The 27727-nt window shown below is 43.6% G+C and overlaps 4 protein-coding genes across 11 annotated transcripts in view; 1 reads left to right on the forward strand and 3 right to left on the reverse strand.

Moving 5' to 3' along the window:
- Window positions 1-7137, reverse strand: part of LOC140065115 (bMERB domain-containing protein 1-like) — a 31231-nt gene extending 24094 nt beyond the window's left edge. The window contains exon 1 of the mRNA XM_072112627.1: window positions 6768-7137. Within this exon, the coding sequence (XP_071968728.1) occupies window positions 6768-7047 (280 nt within the window). The 5' untranslated portion in view covers window positions 7048-7137. The remainder of the gene's footprint in view (window positions 1-6767) is intronic.
- On the reverse strand, window positions 1881-6904 carry MFSD6L (major facilitator superfamily domain containing 6 like). Its single transcript, XM_072112621.1, has 2 exons — window positions 6768-6904; window positions 1881-3841 (listed from the first exon to the last, which is right to left on the reverse strand). Exon 2 carries the CDS (start codon window positions 3806-3808, stop codon window positions 1982-1984), a length of 1827 nt encoding a protein of 608 aa, XP_071968722.1. The 5' UTR covers window positions 3809-3841; window positions 6768-6904; the 3' UTR covers window positions 1881-1981.
- A 28-nt stretch (window positions 7138-7165) lies between the features above and the next one.
- The window catches only part of NTN1 (netrin 1), a 249596-nt gene continuing 229034 nt past the window's right edge, over window positions 7166-27727 (forward strand). The window contains exons 1-2 of one of the 3 annotated variants that reach the window (XM_072112626.1): window positions 7166-7271; window positions 18253-18374. The gene's annotated coding sequence lies outside the window, so the exon portion shown is untranslated. The remainder of the gene's footprint in view (window positions 7272-18252; window positions 18375-27727) is intronic. The other 2 variants (XM_072112622.1, XM_072112623.1) reach the window with 2 other exon arrangements.
- The window catches only part of PIK3R6 (phosphoinositide-3-kinase regulatory subunit 6), a 56036-nt gene continuing 41056 nt past the window's right edge, over window positions 12748-27727 (reverse strand). For all 6 annotated transcript variants that reach the window (XM_072112619.1, XM_072112615.1, XM_072112616.1 and 3 more), the window contains 13 exons: window positions 27395-27578; window positions 27157-27301; window positions 24176-24259; window positions 22374-22779; window positions 21745-21844; window positions 20362-20481; window positions 18474-18584; window positions 18104-18194; window positions 17406-17476; window positions 17221-17311; window positions 17074-17138; window positions 16868-16980; window positions 12748-13765 (listed from right to left, as the gene is read on the reverse strand). In XM_072112619.1, coding sequence (XP_071968720.1) covers window positions 13609-13765; window positions 16868-16980; window positions 17074-17138; window positions 17221-17311; window positions 17406-17476; window positions 18104-18194; window positions 18474-18584; window positions 20362-20481; window positions 21745-21844; window positions 22374-22779; window positions 24176-24259; window positions 27157-27301; window positions 27395-27578 — 1738 coding nt within the window. In that variant the 3' untranslated portion in view covers window positions 12748-13608. The remainder of the gene's footprint in view (window positions 13766-16867; window positions 16981-17073; window positions 17139-17220; window positions 17312-17405; window positions 17477-18103; window positions 18195-18473; window positions 18585-20361; window positions 20482-21744; window positions 21845-22373; window positions 22780-24175; window positions 24260-27156; window positions 27302-27394; window positions 27579-27727) is intronic.

Consider the following 27727-nt stretch of genomic DNA (forward strand, 5'->3'; position numbering starts at 1 on the left):
TATGTAAGTCGAAACTGTATATTTTATAATTGTAGATCCAAACAAAAAAAAAATTTGTCCCCAGTGACAATTGGAGTTTAAACATTTTTTGCTGTAATGGGACCAAGGATTATCAATAAAGCTTCATTACAGACACCTAACAGCTGATTATTGCAGTCTGGGAATATAGTAATAGCATCCAGAGAGCTTCACCAAATGTCAGAGGGGTCTGTCTGTAACTATGGGTTGTCTGTAAGTCGAGTGTCCTTAAGTAGGGGACTGCCTGTATAGGAGGCCATGTCAGGTACTTGTGCAGATGATGTCTGTGTCTCACACATGTGTATAGGACGACATATCAGGTACTTGTGTAGCTAATGTCTGTGTCTCTCACATGTGTATAGGAGATCACAGCATGTCAGGTATTTGTGTAGCTGATGTCTGTGTCTCTCACATGTGTATAGGAGGACACAGCATGTCAGGCACTTGTGTAGCTAAAGTCTGTCTCTCACATGTGTATAGGAGGGCACAGCATGTCAGGTATTTGTGTAGGTGATGTCTGTCTCTCATATGTGTATAGGAGGGCACAGCATGTCAGGTACTTGTGTAGGTGATGTCTACGCCTCACACAGGTGTATAGGAGGACATGTCAGGTACTTGTGTAGATGATGTCTGTGTCTCTCACATGTGTATAGGAGGACACAGCATGTCAGGTACTTGTGTAGATGATGTCTGTCTCTCACATGTGTATAGGAGGACACAACATGTCAGGTACTTGTGTAGCTGATGTCTGTCTCTCACATGTGTATAGGAGAACACAGCATGTCAGGTACTTGTGTAGCTGATGTCTGTGTCTCTCAAATTTGTATAGAAGGACACAGCCTGTCAGGTATTAGTGTAGCTGATGTCTGTATCTATTACATGTGTATAGGAGAACTCAGCATGTCAGGTACTTGTGTAGGTGATGTCTGTCTCTCACACATGTGTATAGGAGGACACAGCATGTCAGGTACTTGTGTAGGTGATGTCTGTCTCTCACACATGTGTATAGGAGGACACAGCATGTCAGGTACTTGTGTAGGTGATGTCTGTGTCTCTCACATGTGTATAGGAGAACACAGCATGTCAGGTACTTATGTAGATGCAACAGGACTGTGAACATGGGCGTGGTGAACAGTGTTCACCCTCCGCCGTCCACCTGGCCAAACACGTTCCTGTTTGCAGTAGGTAATGCACACACGGTCCAATATCTGAGGCCTATATCTGTTAAAATAAGAAAACAGATCACACCGATACCTTAGGGCACCTAGAGTTTTGTTTCTTAATTTCTTTTTTTAATTAAGGCCATATTCGGATCGGCCTCTATGGTTGGTGCCACATCTGTAGATTGGTCCAGTGTGTGTAATATAGGCATGAACACTGAGAAGACTGGCTCCCTGCTGAAGCCCTTTCATAGGGCTGGATGAGGGCTTGTTTTTTACCAGGACAAATCCTTCTTCCTATCCGCTCCCTTTCATTTTTTTCAAATTAAAAGACCTGAACTATCTACATCGCCAAATAATTGTGAGTAAGGCCTCTTGCGCCTGAATGTTGTCTGGCCAAGTCTCCACGTTTTTCTATGGGTTCATACACACGGCTGTATAGTTCTATTCCTACCCAAATTTGCTCAGACAATCGTTTCTGTGGTCATTGGCGTGTGAGCGGACCTCACTCACCGATGAGACACAGACCCCAGACACGGCACTTCGGACCTGTTATTTTTGGCCCACATTCATGTGCAAGAGGCCTAAGATGGAATAAAGTTGGGCTGGAATAATTTATCCCAATGTCAATCCATCTGTCCCCAGCTGCAGGATAGATGACCTCTATGGGGGGGGAAAAAAAAAAAAAAATGCTTCACAAAATGTAATAAAATATTATATATTATTCATTTTCGGAGAGACACAATGCATTAGAGATTGATTTGGTGGTCCAAGATGCCACAAGTCATGCAGTATATCACAGGCTACCATTGTTTGTCCTCATCCTTCATAGCTTTTACAAGCCAGTCTCGTTCCTGCTCGTCGTCAGAGTCGCTCATCTCACTGTGGTCCGCAGCCAAAAGGCGAGAATAGTTAATTTTCTTGATGTGGGGGAGTCTGGGGTGGACCAACAGGAACACCGCAATCCATAGAAGCAGAGTTACGCTGCACGCTTGGTATAGCGCAGGAATGCCAAAGGCGGAGATGACGAAACCACTGGCCAAGCTGCCCACGCTGGCGCCACAGTCATGTGACAAGCAGTGCAGAACCAACTGCAGAGACCTCTCCGTCCCTGGCGTGGCCACGTCATTAGTCTGGGCATTCACTGCCCATATCAGGGCTCCATTGCTAAAGGCACTCAATATCTGAATAGGCAAGACGGCCCAAGGTGTCCATAAAAAGGAGTAATACACCATCTGTACTGCCAGGCAACCAAGGCCGATCACTACCGTCCATTTCTGCGAAAGGACTCTGAACAATTTACCCCTGAAGAAGTGTAGCACGATTTGGAAAAAAAGGGCAATGGCCACAGAGATTCCCATATACAGCTCCGTGCTGCCCACGTCCTGCATCTGCCAAAATAAAAAATTGTGAGCGGTGGACCAGATGGCGCCGGTCAAAAAGACAGTGACGGACAGTAAGATTATCCGACCGTCACTTCCGATCAAACCGAGGGCTTTCATGGTCTTGTTGGTGTGTTCGGTTTTCTTGGAGACGTGAATGGGATAAAAAGGACTAAGAATAACAGTGACGACCATGAATGCAGAGTATCCGTAGAAATGGAGGTAGATTCTGGGGATGTTGGCCGTCAGGAAGCAATTCAGATTCTCTATTAAGAACACAATGGCGCAGGAGCCGATGCAAGCCCCCATGTGGCTCCAAATCCAAACTTTACCGTGCCGGTCGGTGGCATCTACAAAGTCAAGGTACTCGTACAGGCTGTCATCTGCTGTCCACTTTAATGGAGCCGTGAACATGGACCAGACCACGATCATGACAAAGACCACCAGGAAAATCTTATGTTTGTTATCCAGGAGGTTTTCCAGAACCGGGAAGCCCAAGGTGAGGTCTCGCACTTTCTTCTTGTGTACCGATTGGTTGGGTGGTTTGAGTTCTGAAGATGATTCAGAAGAATTGCCCAAACCTACATCAGAGGAGATTTCCTCAACCTCATCTTTGTGAGTGGGGGATTTCTCTTTTGGCTTAGATGCTGATTGTTTAAGCTTTTTCTGATGTAGAGAGTTGGTCTCAAGAAGTTCGGTAGGAACTGGTGAGGTTAAAGTCATATTTAAGGTCTCCCCCGTCTCCATGGTTGTGGCTTCCATAGTCAAATTCTCGACTGGTTCTGTATAATTTGACGGCGCCACCTGAGGTGTAGGAGAAACTTGAGGCACCAGAAAACTTGCATTGTCTTCAGGTCCATACATTTCCATATCTAGAGCACCCGGTGTGGTCAACTTCTCCTTCCAAGGAAGACTAACGTTACAATGTCTTAAGACCATATCTCTTTCCAATGGGAGAAAGAAAGTAAAGGCCAAGCCAGCTCCGGCCGATACTAACAGAGATGTGGTGATGAGAACCCTTCTCTTACTGTTCGATCTGGCCATACAGGAGCAAAGAGGTGCCGCAAAAACATGGACAATGTGCCTGAGGCCTATGATCACCCCCACCAGAGAAGGGCTCAGTCCCAGGTATCGGAAGAAGATGGTTAAGAAAGGAATAAGGCAGAACTTTCCAATGCCGTGGAAGAAATGGAAGAGGCCGGCGATGGCCAGAGCCCTGCTGATGTCCCACTGCTTGGTCACACTCATGTCTGCGGCTGGGAGGAGTCTCTTTCAGGAGACCTGTGAACACAAAACGAGAAGAAGGTTATAAAACTCACTCAACATGTTATCTGTGACCTATGATACAACCACCTGTAAGTAGCCTCTTATAAGAATTTCTGAGATTTTGAAACAATAAGAACGGGAAACAGTAGAAGTTTAAAGGGGTTCTCTAGCCTTGAGATACAGATAGCCGATCTATCTTACATTAATATAAAAGGATGGGGCCAAAAAATGAATAGGGTCCAAGCTGGAGCCATCTGTTGGCATTAGCCGTTTGGTAGGGGGTCCTGGGATAGGCCATTAATATCTATCAGTTGGAAAACTAAATGGAATCTATTATAAAATCTGTAGCTTCTCCAAGTGCAATGCAGGTGTCCTCACACTGCTGTGCCCTTATTAAGCTTCTCTGCAGTGCCTGCTGTATAATTCAAACAGAAGCATAAAGCAACTGGATTTCAATATCAAGAAAAGGGGCTGTGAAGCATCTCAATGCAGAGAGCACAGAGCCCAGCGGTGTGAGGACACACCAAGTGCACAATCCCGAAACATAAATCCATTTATCGCAGTTTGCTGCCACTAAGAACATACACAGAGGTGCGATAACACATCTCTCCAGTGACACTAGCTGCAGAGAACACAGCAGTGTGAGGACACATACCCAGGGAACTTAGGAAAGCTACAGTTCTGGAATACGTATCCATAGGTCACAGTCCTGCGCTACATACATAGATATATGATTACACATCTCTCCAGGAACAATACCTAACACTAGTTTGCATAGTCAGAACTGTAGGAACATTCCCTTTAAGCTGTCCTGCTACTCCAGCAGCGCTGCTCCCGGCCCGGGCTCATCTAATCACTGGTCTCAGAGTTTATGTTTAGCACGTGTCAGGATCGCCTATGAGGCCGGTGCTGGCTGTAGCTGCCTCGGGCTGTCATGAAGCACATACACAACAAGAGTAGTTTAAACTCCACGTACAGGGGAGAAGCGCGCACAGCAGAGGCCCCGGGTGCGATACTATAGTCTACGACTTTCGAAGGAAAAAAAAATAAAACCTCTGACACAATCTTGGCGCCTTAACAAAAAAATGCCAGCCTGTGGAGATAAGGAAAGTGGCAGGATAAGGCCTCGCTCTCCGCAGCGAGTGTCTGGAGAGGGTGTGAGTGTTTACTCGTAGGAGCAGGACATAACTTCCTGGTGCGATAACGAGCGACATCCCCCCCCCCCCCCCCCCCAGACATTACAGCGACAGGCGACTATGTGAAAACTTATATGACCGCCTGCTGTGCAACATGCTCCTGTAACCCTCCAGAGAACAGGGCAAGGGTCATGTCGGGTGTTACACCCTGTAGGTTTTGTATGTTCACCTTTGCCTTGGGTCAGACACTCGTTAACCTCTGAACTGTAAGAGTTAATGGGAGTTCAAATCACAGCTTGTACCTAGGACACCACATGGGATGGAAATCTGCAGCACCTTATACTAGACCAAATGCAGTTTTGTTGCTGCAGATCTAAACTTAAATTGCATTAAGAACCTAAATAGAAGGACACCGAATAGTTCTGATCACAAGCACTTCAAGGGGTCGTCCAAGACCACGTGATAAAAAGTGAGGTGGTCGGGGGAAGCGGCATTAAAAAAACAAAAGCAAAAACAAAAAAAACATGTACTTACCTCCTCAGTCCCTCACCCGTTTATTTACAGGGGCACAGAAGTTCTTGCAGCCTGATACATAGCTGGGAATGATGTCCTTTCTGGGCTCTGAGTGCCACCTCTGGCACCAAGGGTTCACCACCACTGCCCTAACTGCTGCAGATTGTTACACCGTCTCCACCTCCCCCTGACTGTAACCTCACACAGTGGGAGGAAGAAAGTGCTCCTGCACAGTGTAACAGCCTGGAAGCTACAGCACAGAGGGGCTCTGGTAGCACCCTTTTCATTAGCAAAATAAAATAAATAATACATTATAAGAAAATAATAAAAGAAGATTTTAGAAGAAAGGAGGCCATGGATATCAAATATAAAAAGATTACCACAGTCATGGTTCCTGGATCTATAAGTAAGTGCCCCTGGTTTATCATCGTGTGTTCCCCGCTGTGCTCGAAAAACATCTCCCAGTTCCAAAACCATTTAAACGCAACATGTGAATGCGGCCTGAGGCTGGGGACAGACGGGTCATAATCTTTGAAGAACGTAACGCTGAAGACATTCTGCAACTATTTGGACATTTCCGGCTAACTTCTGGGGAGGTTTCAAGCTGTTATTTTGTTGCTGCTGATCCCTTGTAGATTGCAATAACTGGGAAATCAATGAGGGGTCATTATGATCTCTCCTCTCTTTATGGCTCCTTTGGTTGCCCCTTGGTCTTGCAGTCTAATTTGCAGCGTAGCCCCTGCTGTGGGCACGAGGACCCCTTACTAACCTAAATAAATATCAGTGACACGCACCCCCAGAGTGATATGACCCAGGGATGACCTTTGCATCCCTTTAGAAGACAGACTACCATCTTTTGGTCTTTCCGGGGTCACAAGGGTTAACCCCTCTGCTCCTCCGATACACAGCGCTGTAGACAGGTTGAGCAGGTTGTAAGTGTCTCATATGACCAGATACGTGATCCGCATTCAGGAGATGTCACCGGTTTCGGGTCCGGGTTGCGCTTTTCCCATCTCTTCTAGAACTTTTGTGATAGTTTGTCTCAGCCCCTGCTTGCTGTCAGTGACTGGGATCATTGATGGATGTGCACTACCACCCAGGACTGAGGAATTGGGTGCAGTCAGGTGTGTGGCACATGTCAGGGGGGGGGGGGTAGTATGACGTCATCACGAGGCAGGTGCACCCATTATACGTCACGGGTGACAGCTGTGCTGCACGATGCAGTGATTATGGTGTAATGGTGACGTCACAACACGAGAAATATACATCAATGTGGATGTACACAGACTGACCTGCTGATAGTGCGGTGGTTACGGTGACAGGAGTCTCCCCACCCAACATGGAAGGGTCTCCCGGCCAGATGAGAGCCCGAGGAGCCGCCACATCTCGGTTACCACTGTCGCCTTCCTCTTCCTCACCTGCCGGAGGCAGGAGACACGTCACCGGCCTACAACCTGCAGCAACCGCCCTGCAGCCGCTAACCACGCCCACCAGCAGGTGTCGCTGCTCATACACCTGACAGCAGACAGATGACGGCGTCTCCTGGATACGGGATGAAGCAAAGAGGACCATAGAGAGGGAGGAGACTATAGACAGGACGCGGTGACCACTGACATCTAGCGTTTAAACGGCGTAGTGCAATAAGAGTCAACCGAGAACTCCTCTTGGCGCTCTTTTTATAAGCAACCAATCAGATGGCAGGTTTCAGAGGAGGCGTGCGGATGAGAGCGCGGCTTTGATTGGCTCTTGTCAGGCGTCTCTTCATGAGGGAACATTGCAGAGTGTTAGTCAGTCAGGTGGGTCTTACTGCATGGCGGCCGCTCTCTTGTGACGGCAGGTGGTCTGGGTCAGTCCTGGTTCAGTTATTGTGAACATTTTATAAACCCTTGTGCAGCATGTAGGGTTATAAGTCACAAAAAACATTCAATAGAGTGATAACCACAGCCGTCCATGACAATTCAGGGCGCGGAGACATTCAGTCAGGGAAAAAAGTGGGAAACGTAAAGCGTGAGGTGTTTTATAGCGGGCAAATAGCTGTGAATACATGTGCAAGTCAGGGTGACGCCACACATGGCGTTTTGAAACCGTTTTGGTCCGTTTTTAAGCAATCCGTTAAAAAACGCATGCGTTTTTGACAGGTTTTTAGAATTTGCGCAATTAAAAGTGGACAAAAATGGATGTGTTTCCATAAAATGGATGCGTTTTTTAACGGACTGCTTAAAAACAGACCAAAAACGGTTTCAAAACGCCACGTGTGGCATCACCCTTAGGGCGCTGTCCCACGTTGCGTTTGCAAACGCAGACCAAACCGCGCCCACCAGGGGCGTTAAGCGGTCCGATCGCATCGGCGTTTCTATGCGATCGGGAACGAGCCGCCGGTGTATTGCATTAATTTAACGAAAACAAAAAAAACATGTACTTACCTCCTCAGTCCCTCACCCGTTTATTTACAGGGGCACAGAAGTTCTTGCAGCCTGATACATAGCTGGGAATGATGTCCTTTCTGGGCTCTGAGTGCCACCTCTGGCACCAAGGGTTCACCACCACTGCCCTAACTGCTGCAGATTGTTACACCGTCTCCACCTCCCCCTGACTGTAACCTCACACAGTGGGAGGAAGAAAGTGCTCCTGCACAGTGTAACAGCCTGGAAGCTACAGCACAGAGGGTAGGGTTATAAGTCACAAAAAACATTCAATAGAGTGATAACCACAGCCGTCCATGACAATTCAGGGCGCGGAGACATTCAGTCAGGGAAAAAAGTGGGAAACGTAAAGCGTGAGGTGTTTTATAGCGGGCAAATAGCTGTGAATACATGTGCAAGTCAGGGTGACGCCACACATGGCGTTTTGAAACCGTTTTGGTCCGTTTTTAAGCAATCCGTTAAAAAACGCATGCGTTTTTGACAGGTTTTTAGAATTTGCGCAATTAAAAGTGGACAAAAATGGATGTGTTTCCATAAAATGGATGCGTTTTTTAACGGACTGCTTAAAAACAGACCAAAAACGGTTTCAAAACGCCACGTGTGGCATCACCCTTAGGGCGCTGTCCCACGTTGCGTTTGCAAACGCAGACCAAACCGCGCCCACCAGGGGCGTTAAGCGGTCCGATCGCATCGGCGTTTCTATGCGATCGGGAACGAGCCGCCGGTGTATTGCATTAATTTAACGCAAGACACAGGCGGCTCGTACCCCGATCGCAGGCGTTTCCATAGAAACGTCGATGCGATCGGACCGCCCCGGTGGGCACGGTTTTGTCTGCGTCTGCGTTTGCAAACGCAACGTGGGACAGCGCCCTTAGTGTAATCCACCTATGGCGTTTTAAACCCGTTTTTGGTCCGTTTTTAAGCAGTCCGATAAAAAAAACGCAACAGTTTTTTACCATTTTTAATTAATGTAATTGGTAAAACCTGTCAAAAACGGATGCGTTTTCAAAATAATGTGTTTTTTTTTTTTCTGGACAGATAGTCAGACTACCCAAATAGCTTGATAACTAACATTTCCAGAATGTCTGCTTTGTGTTGGCTCGGTTTTTATGCGTCCTCGCATGTTTCTAGGATATTGGGCTTCGAACTGTAGGTGTGATTTTTCTAATTTTCGTGAAAATTGGCAAGACCCACATTGCAAGGGACAACTCTCAACTTTGAGAGCCGTAAATCCGTGCGGTCCCCTACTTAAGAAAACCCGACTTACAGACGACCCCTAGTTACAAACGGACCTCTGGTAATTGTTAATTTACTGTACTTTAGTCCCAGGCTACAATAAACAGCTATAACCTTATTATATGTGTCTGTAATTAAGATTTATGGTTATTCCTGGTTCTTATGACAACCCAACATTTTTAAAATCCAATTGTCACAGAGACCAAAAACAAATTTGGTTGGGGTTACAATAATAAAATATACAGTCCCGACTTACATACAAATTCAACAGACCCTATCTTGTACATAACCCGGGAACTGCCTGTAATATTAAAACCCATACTATGGAAACTACACCCCTCAACCTATGTAAAACCACTTTTACAAAGTCTGTTAACCCTTTAAGTGTATCACAGGGGTTTAAACAAAATGGAAGTGCAATTTTGAAACTGTAATTTTTTTGGGGAAAAATACATTTATTTAGTCCAAAAATTACACTTTCACAATGGATTAAAGGACTTCTATTACCAGATTATTGGTGATAGGGTCCTAGTTAGTCCCCTTCCACACTAGCGTTGCATTTCATGTCAGGGTGCAATGCGTGAAAAACTGACATTTTTGGCTGCGTTTTTGTTCCATTTTTCCTTGGAGTAATTAGCGTTTTTGCGTTTTTCACGCGCGTGTTGTTAGCGGTTGTGGCGCGTTTTTCACGCGCGAGTCAATGGGAGACTCGAGCATTTTTCAAAGGGACCATGGTTTGGGATTAAAATGTGTTATTTAATTGAAAAAGAATGTCTTCTGATAAGTTGCAAACATCTGCGATCTATTCTGCACTGTTCCCCGTGTATATTATCTCCCGACAAGTTAGCAGATGTGAAGAACAGGGAAGAATAGAATAAACACAGTGCAGAATAGATTACAGATGTTCGGCACATCTGCTTACTTGTCGGGAGATGCGCACGGAACGGTGCGCCCAAAATAGCATGTGAAGAACAATATATATGTGTGTGAAGAACACATTGCAGATGTTTAAATACATCTGCAATGTGTTCTTCACACATATATATTGTTCTTCACATGCTATTTTGGGCGCACCGTTCCGCGCGTATCTCCCGACAAGTAAGCAGATGTGCCGAACATCTGTAATCTATTCTGCACTGTGTTCTGCACTGTGTTTTTCTCTTAAATGATCCTGTGGTCACTGTGTTCACTGTTTTTATTCTATTCTTCACTGTTCTTCATTGTGTTTTTTTAATTAAATGCTCGATCGCGAGCAGGGGAAATACTGTTATTCTGGTCACCTAGCAACCCTTACGTTTAAAACGCATTGCACTCGCAATGATTGCGAGTGCAATGTGTTCTTGATGCATCTCCATAGACTTGAATGGGGCGGGAAAAACGTAGAGCATGCTGCAATTTTGACGCGCGTGAAAACGAACGCAAGCACGCGCGTGAAAACCAACGCTAATGAAGAAAGACCCATTGAATACAATGGGACAGAGTGCAATGCAAGTTCTGCGCGTCAAATGCACGCGCAGAACTCGCGCCTGAAAAACGCCAGTGTGGAAGGGGCCTTAGACTGCTCGTTCGGTCTTAGGGATGGGGGGGACTGTTTTTGAGACCTTTTTATACACACTTTATTAACAAATTAACATCTTTGTAAAAGTGCAGTCTCAGCTTCCCCGTCTTTTAATTTATGCAAGCCTCCTCCTGTTGCCGGCTGGGGAATTACGATCTGGCTGGTGACGTTAGAGCGGGACGTGGGAGCTGGACATTTCATTGATGACGGGAGCCTGCTGCTGGACATTTTATTAATGAGGGGAGCCCGCTGCTGGACATCGTATTAATGAGGGGAGCCCGCTGCTGGACAACGTATTAATGAGGGGAGCCCGCTGCTGGACATCGTATTAATGAGGGGAGCCCGCTGCTGGACATTTTTTTAATGGGGGGAGGCTGCTGGATATTTCATTAGAGGGGCTTATACTCTGTTTATATTCAGTCTATACTTGAGTGTGTGTATATATATATATATATTTTATTTCACCATAATTGTACTGACCAGCAGAATATAATTCACAACGAAATAAACCTCCAAAAATGTATCCCAAAATTGTAGTTCACAATTCCCATCCTGGAAAAACTTCACATTATTGATAATTTGTTCCCTCACATTGTGCAGTTAATAATGCCGTTCATGTCTCCCACAACTACATCATTAGGATTGAAAATTTTCTCAAGCTAAAATGGCTCATGGAGTGCTTGAAGTTTTGGAAACTATGGCGGTTGTGTTATTGAGGGAGCACCACTAAAGGGCCAGGTCACTGTATGATATGGATGCAGGATGAACAAAAAAATTACAGTTTGTGTTACATGTTGTGTATAAAGTGCTCTACACCCCCTTCAGAACACTTTGCACAGGATGTACAGAAATGGTTTATGGGACCAGCTTGATATTTTCCAAAGTAGACCCGGCACCCCCAGATTATATTCAGTGACCTTGTAGACAATGACTCTTATTATCCAACCTTCTTTCTGATTAATTTGTTGTCAGTTGTAAACCTCCAGGCAGTCTGCATTTACTGTATCTGATAGGGATCTCTTGGCTGCACCAGTCCCATTGTTTGCAGTCTCTGTTCAGTGTACGCAGGTTTTTAATATTGCAGGAACGCAGAAGGACACATCGTGATCTGTCTATCTCCTGGGAATCCTTATAACAAAGTGAATACCTTTTGGTTACAATTTTTGTTTATGCCAGGAAAGCTTTCAGGGCAAACTCTGAATGTATTCACAGACATGTTCCAGGAGGTGAGGCCTACTTTTTGCTTCAGTATGCAGAGTGTACTTTGTGTCCAGAAGAAAACACTGGATGAAAAAACTTGTCAAACTGTATTATACCATAGTGCTGGAGACTGATCTTTGTGCTCAACAGAGGCCATAAGAGTCTATGGGGGATGGATGCAACTGTATAGCATCCATGCCCCGGCCTCCACTGTGCATACTGAGTGGGAGTTTCCCTATTCAGGTAACTTATTATACATGGAGAGTCATGCCACTCAGGAGACACCCTGTGGGGTAACAGATTTAAGTTTACACAGAATATCACAGAGAACCTATACACCCTGCTGTCTCTTGGCAGCTGTTCTATACTTGGAGAAATTGTCCTGTGTTAAGTTAGGTTCACACCTAAAATACATATATATATACTATATTTATTTACATATTGAGATAATATTACACAGATACATAGCCTAAATTTCCAAAGCCTTTGTGGCGAAATATAACCTTGGCTGCAGCTGTGTAATAACCCTATTGTCCTTACAGAGGTATAACTGGAGCCTGCAAGGACATAATGTAAAATATTTACCGGTTCCCCAGATTTTAATTGATCGTTTATAACACTAGAAATACTATGAAACACCTTAAGATTCTTGAAAAGCTCCAGGCCTGGGTTGAAACCCCCACAAGTGATAACTGCAGAGTAATATTTGCAGGGTTTATAATCATGTAACAAGATCCTGCTGGAAATCCTGCTGGCAATGTGCCACTAGGTGGCGCCATGAAATATCGTTCAGGAAGAACCATCCCGTGATGCTCAGTAAGCAGCTTTTGTCACAAGTTTGTTTGTTTAAAGTAATTTTATTAAATAAATATATTTCTCTTCGTCCATATAAACAGCAAAAATCATTTTGTTCATCCCAAGAAAATAATTATTTCGGGCCATGTCCAGCTAACATAGGCAATACATTGATCATCCACTTGTGGGAGTTTATGCTGAGACTTGTAAGAAGGACATCTACCATCAGAACACCCCTGTCCTGTGCCGATCTGCAGCTTCTTTTAGTATATCTTAGAAGCGCAGTGTTTGCTAGAAATAAAGCTTTTAAAAATTTGTAAATTAGCCTGAGGTGCTCTAATTAGTAATTATTCGCCTCTTGGCTCATCTGAGTAGTAATTATTCATGGATCTCGGCTTAGCTGACTCCACCTACGCAGCGCTCAGAGCCGGTAACGTCACTATGTGCAATCATAGCAATACATCTATATACCCTGCTATGACCGCACTTAGTGCAAGAATTGTAGAGGGAAAGCCGGTGATGTCACCGGCTCTCTGACCGCTGTGTAGGCGGAGCCTGCCAAGCCTAGAGCCATGAATAATTACTAAACGGAGGAGCCAGGAGGTGCTCTGCAGAGCACCTCAGGCTCGTTAAATATTTGTAAAAACTTTATTTCTAGAAAATGTTGCACTAAAAGAAGCTTATTGCAGATCAGCACAGGACTGGGGGTGAGTGGTTGGCATCTACCATCAGGTATTCTGATGGTAGATTTCCTTTAAGTACACAGAAAGTTAGCAGAATTTTATTTCCAGTGTATCAAGTTGCTACAGTTTTGATAGTAAAACCACTGCCCCATATAACATTAATGTGTTGGAGGCTGTACATTGTTAATAACCCGGAAAGTGCAGGGTGTAGTCCATGCAGGAACAGGAGTCCAAACAGTCACTGAATGATCCCTGCAAAGGTATTGATGGGGAGGAGGAGTGACTTTGTCATGTATCTGCTCAGTCCACAGTCTTCTTTACCCTCTCCATGAACACGTGATGCCCTCATTTTCTGTAAACTATATCCAGGCTCCGGGCAGGGGGAAACCTCAAAGCTGAAAAAGGAATATAATGGAAAGGATATTAGCCTGGTGGTTTAAAAGATTACTCTTAGGCTATATTCACACTAATGTCTGTCCACCGTACCGTAGTACGCTGCTCACCCCTGCCCCTCTCCATAGGGATATATGGCGCACGGCGCAGTATTCCGGGGAAAAATAGGACATGTCCTATCTCTCTCTTAGATACGGAACGGTACAGTGCCGCTCCCGTACGGCGCCATGCACCCATTGCCATGCATGGGGGACGTATATACGGCGTATGTACGTCCCCCATATGACAGTGTGAATGTAGCCTTAAAGGGGTTTTCCAGCGCCCAGCAATTTCTGTCCATAGAGATTAATGGAACAGAACGGTCATTTGTGGCCGTCAGCTCCATTAGTCTGACGGAGCGATGAGGGGTGCGACTGAGGTACATGGGACCCCTCGTTTTCGTGATCTGTGGGGGTCTCACCACTGATCAGACCCCCATTGATCAGCAAGTTAGGCCCTATCTTGTACATGAATATAACTACTATAATACTGCCCCCATGTACAGGATTGTAACTACTATAATACTGCCCCCATGTACAGGATTGTAACTACTATAATACTGCCCCCTATGTACAAGAATATAACTGATATAATACTGCCCCCTATGTACAAGAATATAACTACTATAATACTGCCCCCTGTGTACAAGAATGTAACTGCTATAATACTGCCCCCTATGTACAAGAATATAACTACTATAATACTGCCCCCTATGTACAAGAATATAACTACTATAATACTGCCTCCTATGTACAAGAATATAACTACTATAATACTGCCTCCTATGTACAAGAATATAACTACTATAATACTGCCCCCTATGTACAAGGATATAACTACTATAATACTGCCCCCTATGTACAGGAATATAACTACTATAATACTGCCCTCTATGTACAAGAATATAACTACTATAATACTGCCCCCTATGTACAAGGATATAACTACTATAATACTGACCCTATGTACAGGAATATAACTACTATAATACTCCCCCCCCCTATGTACAAGAATATAACTACTATAATACTCCCCCCCCCCCTATGTACAAGAATATAACTACTATAATACTGCCCCCTATGTACAGGAATATAACTACTATAATACTGCCCCCTATGTACAAGAATATAATTACTATAATAATGCCCCTATGTACAAGAATATAACTACTATAATACTGCCCCTATGTACAGGAATATAACTACTATAATACTGCTCCCTATGTACAAGAATATAACTACTGTAATGCTGCCACCTATGTACAAGAATATATCTACTATAATACTGCCCCCTATGTACAAGACTATAACTACTATAATACTGCCCCTATGTACAAGACTATAACTACTATAATACAGCCCCCTATGTACAAGAACATAACTACTATAATACTGCCGCCTATGTACAGTAAATATAACTACTATAATACTGCCCCCTATGTACAAGAATATAACTACTATAATAAAGCCCCCTATGTACAAGAATATAACTACTATAATACTGCCCCCTATGTACAAGCATATGACTACTCTAATACTGCCCCTATGTACAAGAATATAACTACTATAATACTGCCCCCTATGTACAAGAATATAACTACTATAATACTGCCCCCTATGTACAAGAATATAACTACTATAATACTGCCCCCTATGTACAAGAATATAACTACTATAATACTGCCCCCTATGTACAGGAATATAACTACTATAATACTGCCCCCTATGTACAAGAATATAACTACTATAATACTGCCCCCTATGTACAAGAATTTAACTACTATAATACTGCCCCCTATGTACAGGAATATAACTACTATAATACTGCCCCCTATGTACAAGCATATGACTACTATAATACTGCCCTCTATGTACAGGAATATAACTACTATAATACTGCCCTCTATGTACAGGAATATAACTACTATAATACTGCCCCCTATGTACAGGGATATAACTACTATAATACTGCCCCCTATGTACAAGCATATGACTACTATAATACTGCTCTCTATGTACAGGAATATAACTACTATAATACTGCCCCTATGTACAAGAATATAACTACTATAATACTGCCCCCTATGTACAGGAATATAACTACTATAATACTGCCCCTATGTACAAGAATATAACTACTATAATACTGCCCCTATGTACAAGAATAGAACTACTATAATACTGCCTCCTATGTACAAGGATATAACTACTATAATACTGCCCCCTATGTACAGGAATATAACTACTATAAAACTGCCCCTATGTACAAGGATATAACTACTATAATACTGCCTCCTATGTACAAGGATATAACTACTATAATACTGCCCCCTATGTACAAGAATATAACTACTATAATACTGCCCCCTATGTACAAGAATATAACTACTATAATACTGCCCCCTATGTACAGGAATATAACTACTATAATACTGCCCCCTATGTACAGGAATATAACTACTATAATACTGCCCCCTATGTACAAGAATATAACTACTATAATACTGCCCCTATGTACAAGAATATAACTACTATGATACTGCCCATATGTACAGGAATATAACTACTATAATACTGCCCTCTATGTACAAGAATATAACTACTATAATACTGCCCTCTATGTACAAGAATATAACTACTATAATACTGCCCTCTATGTACAGGAATATAACTACTATAATACTGCCCCCTATGTACAAGAATATAACTACTATAATACTGCCCCCTATGTACAAGAATATAACTACTATAATACTGCCCTCTATGTACAGGAATATAACTACTATAATACTTGTTAATAATTGTTATTAATTGTTAAAGTGTAAGGCTGTGTTCACTTGCAGTGTGTATGCTGCATTTTGAAACCCAAAGCGAATGCGTCAAGGGAGGGGCTTACCCGATGCAAAACACATGGAGCTTGTTTCCCGATTGCAACCGTTTCTAAGGAAACACATCTGCGATCAGGTAAACCCTTCCCTGCAGTATTTGTGTTGGGTTTGAAAATGCAACACCAACGCTGCATGTGAACGCGGCCTTAGCTTTATGATCTCTTTCATTAGAACCTACCTGGAAACATTAGTGTACACCCTGCGGCTGTCTTTGTCCAGCTGTAGAGTCAGTGTCCTGAGATCTAAGCTTCTCATTTGGATGCTTGATGTCTTCAGTCCATTAAGTTTGCACTGCAGCCAGAAAAAATAGACATCATCAGACCTGCTGTATGACATCATCAAAGAGGGGGGGGGGGGTGATGTCTGTGCAAGAAGTGAACTCACCAGTGCAGATCGGACAGATGATGATTTCCCTGTTTCATCAATGTAGACATTCAAACACACCAGATCTGTCAAACAAAGTGTCCATGATGATATATGTACAATCCTGTGTGTGTGCCCCCTACTGATCAAAGAATAAGCCGTTCTTACCATCTGTTTCGTCACTTGGTATTGATTTAATAATTGCCCCGGATGTTCTCAGCAAAAATGATCCCTCCTTTTCTCTATTACTAGATAATGCCTGAAATGTGAAAATATACATTTTCGGATAAATATGGTTTGTCACCCATTTATAAAAGTTCACCTTTTTTATCCTCTTATCTTTATAATGTTACCTTTTGATAATGCACCTGGATCCCTGCACCTCGGGAATCCACCAGCGTCTTTTTTTTGGTTATTGTGTTCACTGAACGAAAATAACTTTATTAGCATAAAGCGTAGATATATGCAGGCAGATTATGTACACACGATAACCTGCGGCCCTTAGGTTACTCAAAGGGAAACTATGGGGGAATCTTTGTAGACTGCGGGCAATGGTCTGGTCTATGGGTATGGACTGTTTATGAACATTTTATCTACTGTATTTTTCGGGCTATAAGGTGCACCGGATTATAAGGCGCACCATCAATAAATGCCTGCTAAAACATCTAGGTTCATATATAAGGCGCATCGGATTATAAGGATGAATGACCAGCTGGTGGCAGACCTGTGCACAGTTCAAGGCAGCTGTTGTCTAAGTACGGTTCATATATAAGGTGCACTGGACTATAAGGCGCACCTTTTGGATTTCTGAGAAAATCAAACGATTTTTTGTGCGCCTTATAGTCCGAAAAATACGGTATTTTAAAGTGTATTCTTGAAACATACAATCACTTTATAATATCGGAATACCTCTTTTACGGAATTTGTAAACCATTTACCAGATTAACTAAATTTAACTTCACTTTTATACATTGTTTTATGAAAGTTTTAGCAAAAAATTAAGAGAGATGTGCTCCCTACAATCCCCACGCACAGTAATAGCATTGCTTACACTTTGTGAATGTACAATCTTGCAGGTCGATTTTCAGCTCTGTTAGAAACACGTCTTCCACTGGCTCTAGCGTTAAATCCCTGAAGTGGATCTAAAAAGAAGCACCGTGGAATGAAATGTATTTATTTGTTATATTTTTGCTGTTTTAGAATTGTGCTAAAGAGTCTTCTCATTGCTCAGCTGTAGTGACAATGGATGCAGAACTCCCATCCAGAGGCAAATCAATACTTCGTCCGGATGACGATGTAAGGAACATTTAGAATATATAAAGGTATCAAACTTTTATCTATCTTTTTACTTTTTACTTCTATTTACTGTATGTTGTTATTTGATTGGCTTTTTTTAATGTTATGGTAAATATGTTATTTACCTTGACAGAGTAAATCTGGAAAAACACTGGTTGTAATCCAAAGCGCAAGTAGTAAGAGGCCACATCCAGGATAAAAGGGTCAGATGTAGAGTCCCTTGCTTGACACGGTGGCTGCAAAAGAAAATGTTGTGTTAGTGGTGAATTACCATTATATACTCGAGTATAAGCCTAGTTTTTCAGCACAAAAAAATGTGCTGAAAACCCAAACTCTGCTTATACTCGAGTAAAAAAAATATAGGTTTTACCAGGTTTTCGTTGTAAAATTAGGGGCCTCGGCTTATACTTGGGTCGGCTTATACTCGAGTATATACGGTAATTAAATAGTGGAAAACTCCTATAAAAACAAGTCATTTAAAGGGAATTTGTTGTATGTTTGGGCCATGTAAACTGCAGCCAGGTGCTGTACACACATAACAGAAAGGTGGGGGCACTATAGAAAGTGCTGTAGTAGTGCAAAATGGCTATATGTGCTCCCGTCTACCCTGGCTGCTTTGAATTAAATAAGGAACATTTTATTGGTGAGCTTTGCTTTTCTTATCTACCATTGGAGAGTTAGATATTGTCCCTGGAGATCCGTGTCATACCATTGTGTATATTGTTAGAAGCAGAAGAAGAAACATTTAATCCAGGATTGCAGCTCTGCCACTAGGGGAGGCACTTGCTTCTGAAGATCTGTCTGCTCTATAAACTGAGGTCCAAAACTTCCCTCCCCTTCTGCTTTTAGTAAAGATACTACAACTTCTCACCGATGTTACTCTTTTATAACATGTAAATATCCTAATTGTTGATAGGTCTGTCACAATAACACAGTCTCTTTAAAGGGGTTTTCCTAAGAAATGTAATTCTCAAAATATAATCCCATAGTGCTGTTTACACGATAAAGATCATTTTAACCCCTTTACCATACAATTTTGTTCAGTTTTATTGCTGTTTTAGCTCCTATCACTCAGTGGTGGTCAGAGTGTGAGCAGGGACTCTCTGAGCAGACACTTCATGATCCCTCTGTGCTATGAGATGCTGTGTGCTGACAATGCGCTTACATTATCAGGGTAAGGGGTCTATCTACGCTTTCATTTACTTTCTGAACATTCGCTAGTATCTGACACAAGAGAGATGAGAATGATGAGAGATGATGAGATCCATGAGATGGATATAACACACAATGACACTCTGCTAACTCGGCTATAACGCACAAAGTCAGCCCTGCTACATGCTTCCTTCTCCCGCTATAAAGACCTTATCTCTCTGTAGCTAGTAGTGTTAGTCTCTGCACGATGCTGCTTGCCGGCAGAAAGTGTCTGCGTGTGAGCTCGTCTTGGTGGGGGAAGGGCAGAGCTCACAGTTCATGGAGCAGATAGGAGAAGATATTCATAAGAAGAATCTGTTCTGCCCGACCATAAAAATCAGACGATTTACGGTCGGATCCCGTGCAACCAACATTGTATACACTAGGACTGGTAGATACAGGTTGGACTTATATATGCGAAATGCTCTATTTTTCTTTATAACAGTGAATTATAGAATGTGTTATTTTGTTATTCTGAGGATATTTAAGAGTCTTGTCTTTGTGTTAAGAATACCCCTTTAATATTACACCCAATAACCTCACTGCTCCCTTACCTCTCCAATACAGACCGTGTCTTTCCTCCATTTGTTCCAGATCTCTGTAGCTTATGTGTCTTTTGTACTTGCATCTGTTCTCATGTATGTGAAACCCTTACTAATTGTACAGAACCAAGATACAACTGGTGCTTCATAAATGCATAATAATAATAAAAACAATATGAAAAGGGCTTCATTTAGCAGCTGTTATCCCTATCAGCAAACTTTAACAAGTTTTTATATAACTTAATCCTTCTATTCATTGTTATTACAAGTACTTACTCACCATAAGTGCAAGTTTGGTTATTCTGTCATAGAGAGTGTTGATGTTTTTGTCATACCATGGATCCACCTGACCAAGGTACGCGCTGAGCTCACACATGTCACTTATCCCAGGAGACTCCTCCTGAAGACACAAATCATATTCATTTAAAATCTTTTGCTCACACTTCAATTGTAACATTTTCTACAAGATAGTAAAGATATTTCACATTTACATTCAGATTTTAAGTCATTACAGGCGGTCCCCTACTTAAGAACACCCGACTTACAGACGACCCCTAGTTACAAACGGACCTCTGGTAATTGTTAATTTACTGTACCATATTCCCAGGCTACAATAATCAGCTGTAACCTTATTAAATGTGTCTGTAACATTTTTTAAATCCAATTGTCACAGAGACCAATGAAAAATTTGGTTGGGGTTACAATTATAAAATATACAGTTCCGACTTACATACAAATTCAACTTAAGAACAAACCGACAGAACCTATCTTGTACGTAACCCGTATTAGGTTTTCTGCAATTGCAGGCAGTCCCCGGGTTACGTACAAGATAGGGTCCGGAGGTTTGTTCTTAAGTTGAATTTGTATGTAAGTCGAAACTGTATATTTTATAATTGTAGATCCAGACAAAAGAAATTTTGGCCCCAGTGACAATTGGAGTTGAAACATTTTTTGCTGTAATGCAACATGGATGATCAATAAATCTTCATTACAGTCCCCTTATACAGCTGATCATTGCAGCCTGGGACTATAGTAAAGCATCCGCAGAGCTTCACCAGAGGTCACAGGGGTCTGTCTGTAACTATGGGTTGTCTGTAAGTCGGGTGTCCTTAAGTAGGGGACCGCCTGTAGTTCCAAAGCTTTACATAACTAGTGGTGGAGTACTTCGGCAAGCAGAGTTTAATAATTATAATAATTCCTTTATTTATATAGCGCACACAGATTACGCAGCACTGCACAGATCTTGCCAAATCGGTCCCTGTCACCAATGGGGCTCACAATCTAATCAACCTACCAGTATGTTTTGGAGTGTGTGAGGAAAATTCACGCAAACACGGAGAGAACATACAAACTCTTTACAGATGTTGACCCTGGGACTTGAAACCAGGTCCCCAGCGCTGCAAGGCTGTAATGCTAACCACTTAGCCACAGTGCTTGTTCTGGCATTTGAAAACATTACTGGAGTTCAATTTTTTTTTTTTGGCGAGGTAACATCTAATTTAGTTTTTTTGGGCCGGTACAATTTCCATTGCTGCAGTTTGTTTGCAATACCTCTCTGGTAAATGTACACTGGCCTCAGTATTGACCACCACAAGGATAGCACCTCACTGATTTGAGGTAGCAAAACGATTTAGAGAATTGGAGATTTACAGATAACATTTACCATGTCAGCTGAGGTATCAGTCCTTTCCCCCTGGATAGGAATACAGTAAAACTGAAGATTGGCTTTTAGGGTCCGATGAGGCCTTCTGGCTTCTCTCTTCCTGGAAAAAAAATATTGCTACATTGTTACATTGTATCACCTTTTCCTCAAAATATATAATTTTGTTTAATTTTTTTTAAGCAATATAGCTGTATGAGGGCTTTTATTTTATAGGGAGGTATGTGTTTTTTTTTTTTTTTTTTTTTTTAAATCAATTCTGTTTATTAAGTAAGACATGACAGGTTTACAATCAAACACAATCGCTCTTGCAAGTACATGTGAAGTTGTTGTTGTCAGTACAAGGTATGTAAAGCAAAACATTGGTCGTCCAGTTTCGGGATGTGGTTTTTAATGGCTGCATTTCTAGGGAAAATATTACAGTGATTTAACTTTTTTATGAGAGAGAATAAATGAAACGTAAAAGTATTTTTATCGTGTTATTCATGCACATTGTATTAGGGATTTGCAAGTGACAGGCTCAGAGGCTCCTGACTGTCATGGCAAGCAATATGGTCTCTATCTGCTCATGCATTTTGTATAGGTACTACTGCTTAAATCTATGGCCATGTTTATATGAAAAATCCATTTACCTGAAAGAGTAATATGCTTTAGCCAATCTGCCGAGGGCTCTGTCGTCCCCCAGGATCACCACTCGAGCAGTGGGCAGCTTATCCGGTCCACTAGGGACCTCCGTACTCTTTCCTGAGAATCTCTGTAGTGTCGCTGCCCGGCTTCCCTTGGGTGCTTTGGTGAGGTTTTGTAGAAGGACAGCAGAGTCCATGTCTGCACCTTTTTTCTTAATGCAAGGTTTCCTATGTAACTTGGTTGATTCTTTCTCCTCGGCCCCTGGCAAGTCTCTTTCTATGCCACTATCATTCGACCATACAGAGATGCGGTGTTGCTCATTGCCCTCCGAGTCCAGGGAGAGTTCTGGCTCCTTGACATATTCTGTCTCTGCATCTGTGGTCTCCCTCATGAAGAGCATCAGCTCCTTCCCTGATGGATAGAAAATCATTTATGATTATTAATATGATGCTATTAAAATTACCCCACGTGGCCATTATATTTCTGTACCGCTATGAGGCATTAGTAAAGACAAATCTAGATCTATATTTACACAGGTTTTCTGTCACTTAAAGGGAACCTGTCACCAGGGACCTCCTTTTCACTTAAGACAGGTTGCAGAAGCCCATCACAACTGCAGTGCACAGATGCCTTTCTGCCTTTTATAAGCATTTGCATTACACTATAATAGTGTGTTATAAGCTTGCACCCTGACATAATCCTGGGGTAGTCACAGGGACTGGGTTTGGTTTGGATGCATTTAAAAAAATAACATGTGACTTGTCTGTGTTACTCACTCCTCAGATCTTAGCCCCCCCCAACTTTGTGCTCGAGTACAGCTCCTACCTCTCCCACTGATGTCGGCTCACCAGGCAGGATGTAGCAGGAAGGAGGAGCTGTACAGGAGCACAAAGGGGGCTAAGATCTGAGGAGTAAGTAACACATACAAGTTATAAGTTATGCATAGAAAAGGCAGGGAGGCATTTTTGCACTGCATGTGTGATGGGCTTCTGCAACCTGTCTTTAGTGAAAATGAGGTCTCTTTTTTTAATAACGACCTTCTTGTGTTCTTATGATTCCATGAAGTCAGAAGAAGCTTGTAATATTGTATTTTGGCACAGTCTACAGCAAGATGTCTCGTCTGCCTCATATGATGACTAGCGGCAGCTAAAATCGCTTAGGTTTTGGAGGGCGGAGAGCTGTCAGAAGTCTAGTCTGAACCAGCAGTCTCCATTCCTGAACCTAAGTCTGTGATCCTGACAGGCTTGCTTTCAGGAAAGATAACTTGCCAACATGGTAGCACACTTTTAATAGCATAGTTGCAGAACACCTCTTTAACCTTTCAATGATCATTGCTAGTGAAGTTGTAGTAGTACAGTGTGTGTAAGTGGTCATCACTGGTTATGAGAGAGTTGTTTGACGGTCAGTTCTCCTGTCCGTTTCTTCCCTCGCCCTCACCTTAGATTCCTGTGTCATTTGATGCATTTATTTATGTCCATCTTTCCAGAAAGACAGAGTTTAGTAAGAAAACTTGGAGGGGGGATTATGAGAAAGAGGTGTATTACTATTGATTAATGTTGAGTACTTTTAAAATGTTGTCACCATTAGTCCAAGCATTTGTTGGTTTTTAACGAACAGGCATTCAAGGAGGTAGTGTGCTGGACAAAGTTGCATGGCCATACCCAGCTGGCATTATCTTTGGGACATCATGATGGCCCCTAATGTGGGTAAATTTTTATTTTATAAAATCTATATTTTATATTAGTATGTTTGAGGTTCAGTCACCATGCACACTGTAAATTTGACAGAAAATAATACACATCATTACATAGCTGGTCGTCGTCGGTCCAGAGATGAACGCTGAATTTTGGGCTGGGCAGCGGGATCCTCTGAAGCTTCGGTACAGGTGATTCTACGAGTATAAACAGTGAGATATGAAAATGTTGTCTCCAGCTATTTATTATGTTATGCTTTTTATTTATTTTAAGGAAAATGATAAGGAATAAGGAAATCTTTGTTGCTGATAATAAAATGATTGTAATGCTAATTACTTTGGTTGACATTAGAGCATGGGGAAGCCTGAACTGCTACGGATTGGAACGGTTTCATCTTTAAGGGAGAATGCTGGTTCTTTTTGGGACCCAAGGATGGTCTTTTAGAGTATAGAGACCTTGTGGTGGGCCCTTCAATCCTGAATTTGCTGTAGAGTGTCAAACTGCCCCCCTGCTGGTGTGATGATCTAGGGAGAAAAGATATACAATCACCCCTAGCGGTGATAGGAGGACACACTGCCCCCTGCTGGTGTGATGATGTGGAGGCAATGGTATAAGATGGTCACCCCTAGAAGTGATAGGAGGACACACTTCCCCCTGCTGGTGTGATGATGTGGGGGCCATGGTATAGGACAGTCACCCCTAGAAGTGACAGGAGGACACACTACCCCCTGCTGGTGTGATGATGTGGGAGCCATGGTATAGGACAGTCACCCCTAGAAGTTACAGGAGGACACACTGCCCCCTGCTGGTGTGATGATGTGGGGGCCATGGTATAGGACAGTCACCCCTAGAAGTTACAGGAGGACACACTTCCCCCTGCTGCTGTGGTGATGTGGGGGCCATGGTATAGGACAGTCGCCCCTAGAAGTTACAGGAGGACACACTGCCCCCTGCTGCTGTGGTGATGTGGGGGCCATGGTATAGGACAGTCGCCCCTAGAAGTTACAGGAGGACACACTGCCCCCTGCTGGTGTGATGATTTTGGAGCCATGGTATAGGACAGTCCCCCCTAGCAGTGATAGGAGGACACACTTCCCCCCTGCTGCTGTGGTGATGTGGGGGCCATGGTATAGGACAGTCACCCCTAGAAGTTACAGGAGGACACACTGCCCCCTGCTGGTGTGATGATGTGGAGGCCATGGTATAGGACAGTCGCTCCTAGAAGTGATAGGAGGACACACTGCCCCCTGCTGGTGTGATGATGTGGGGGCCATGGTATAGGACAGTAACCCCTAGAAGTGATAGGAGGACACACTGCACCCTGCTGATGTGATGATGTGGGGGCCATGGTATAGGACAGTCACCCCTAGAAGTGACAGGAGGACACACTACCCCCTGCTGGTGTGATGATGTGGAGGCCATGGTATAGGACAGTCACCCCTAGCAGTGATAGGAGGACACACTGCACCCTGCTGATGTGATGATGTGGGGGCCATGGTATAGGACAGTCACCCCTAGAAGTGATAGGAGGACACACTGCACCCTGCTGATGTGATGATGTGGGGGCCATGGTATAGGACAGTCACCCCTAGAAGTGATAGGAGGACACACTGCCCCCTGCTGCTGTGGTGATGTGGGGGCCATGGTATAGGACAGTCGCCCCTAGAAGTTACAGGAGGACACACTACCCCCTGCTGGTGTGATGATGTGGGAGCCATGGTATAGGACAGTCACCCCTAGAAGTGACAGGAGGACACACTACCCCCTGCTGGTGTGATGATGTGGGAGCCATGGTATAGGACAGTCACCCCTAGAAGTGACAGGAGGACACACTACCCCCTGCTGGTGTGATGATGTGGGAGCCATGGTATAGGACAGTCACCCCTAGAAGTGATAGGAGGACACACTGCCCCCTGCTGGTGTGATGATGTGGGAGCCATGGTATAGGACAGTCACCCCTAGAAGTTACAGGAGGACACACTGCCCCCTGCTGCTGTGGTGATGTGGGGGCCATGGTATAGGACAGTCTCCCCTAGAAGTTACAGGAGGACACACTGCCCCCTGCTGGTGTGATGATGTGGGAGCCATGGTATAGGACAGTCACCCCTAGAAGTGATAGGAGGACACACTTCCCCCCTGCTGCTGTGGTGATGTGGGGGCCATGGTATAGGACAGTCACCCCTAGAAGTTACAGGAGGACACACTGCCCCCTGCTGGTGTGATGATGTGGAGGCCATGGTATAGGACAGTCGCTCCTAGAAGTGATAGGAGGACACACTACCCCCTGCTGGTGTGATGATGTGGAGGCCATGGTATAGGACAGTAACCCCTAGAAGTGATAGGAGGACACACTGCACCCTGCTGATGTGATGATGTGGGGGCCATGGTATAGGACAGTCACCCCTAGAAGTGATAGGAGGACACACTGCCCCCTGCTGGTGTGATGATGTGGGAGCCATGGTATAGGACAGTCACCCCTAGCAGTGATAGGAGGACACACTGCCCCCTGCTGGTGTGATGATGTGGGGGCCATAGTATAGGACAGTCACCCCTAGTCGTGATAGGAGGACACACTACCCCCTGCTGGTGTGATGATGTGGGGGCCATGGTATAGGACAGTCACCCCTAGAAGTGATAGGAGGACACACTGCCCCCTGATGTGGGAGCCATGGTATAGGACAGTTGGTCACCCTAGTACTGATAATGCCACTAATGGCTCAAATATATGTGCAGGACCTCCTGCAGGGACATGTATCTCACGTTTTTGCTCGGCTTTCAACCTCAAGTCAGTTGTCAACTGCACAACTCAATCGGCTTCAAGGAATGTCATCCCCAGATTGCAAAATTTTCTTTTCTGCCCATTTTCCAGATTTATGAACAATTTTGCCAGCCAAGTGTGCAGGACCTACAGACCAAAGTGTAACATCTGTGGTAGATGTGCATCACAATACCATGAAGAACCTGTAAGCCCATTTACACAAGCACTAACTGGGTTCTAGAGCCACGTATTGTATTTGTTTTCATTTATCATCATTACAGTCACACAGAGAAAGCTTCATTCCATCCCATGAGCTCCTTCCTTTCTATACTGTACCTTCTTGTGATGAAATGACTTTCTTATAGATCTCCCGCAGCCGTTCATTGTGTCTCTGCCTGGTGCCTGCATTGTCCTGCTCGCCTCGCTCCATCACGGATAGAACTTCTTGAAACCAGAGCTCCACCTCTTCCGTGGATTTATCCTGGAAAAACATATCCAATTTAATGTATTGGACTATGAACCAAGATTATTATACATTTTTATTAAATTCATCCTTCCTATCACAGCCTCTTACCTTCATCACCTGTTGTAGCAATGCTATATCACAGTCTTTGCCAAGTGCAGCCTGGATGCAATTGGTTATGACATACGTCATACAGGATACAGGCGAGTGGGACATCTGACTGGCTTGCATTTCACGGAGAAGAGTATTGCATACAGCCTCCGATACCAGCGCTGGATCCAAAAACAGGAGCACCCTGCAGGTAACATATATGCTTAGTACAGTCCCCCTTGACTGTATCTCCTATATTTTTAGAGTGTTTTAAAGGGGTTTTCCCACAAACAAAGTTAGGCCCTATCCACAGGATATGGCCTAATTTGCTGATCTTGGGGGTCTCAGTGATGA

Source organism: Engystomops pustulosus, chromosome 6 (genome assembly GCF_040894005.1).
Source record: "Engystomops pustulosus chromosome 6, aEngPut4.maternal, whole genome shotgun sequence".
Classification (NCBI taxonomy): domain Eukaryota; kingdom Metazoa; phylum Chordata; class Amphibia; order Anura; family Leptodactylidae; genus Engystomops; species Engystomops pustulosus.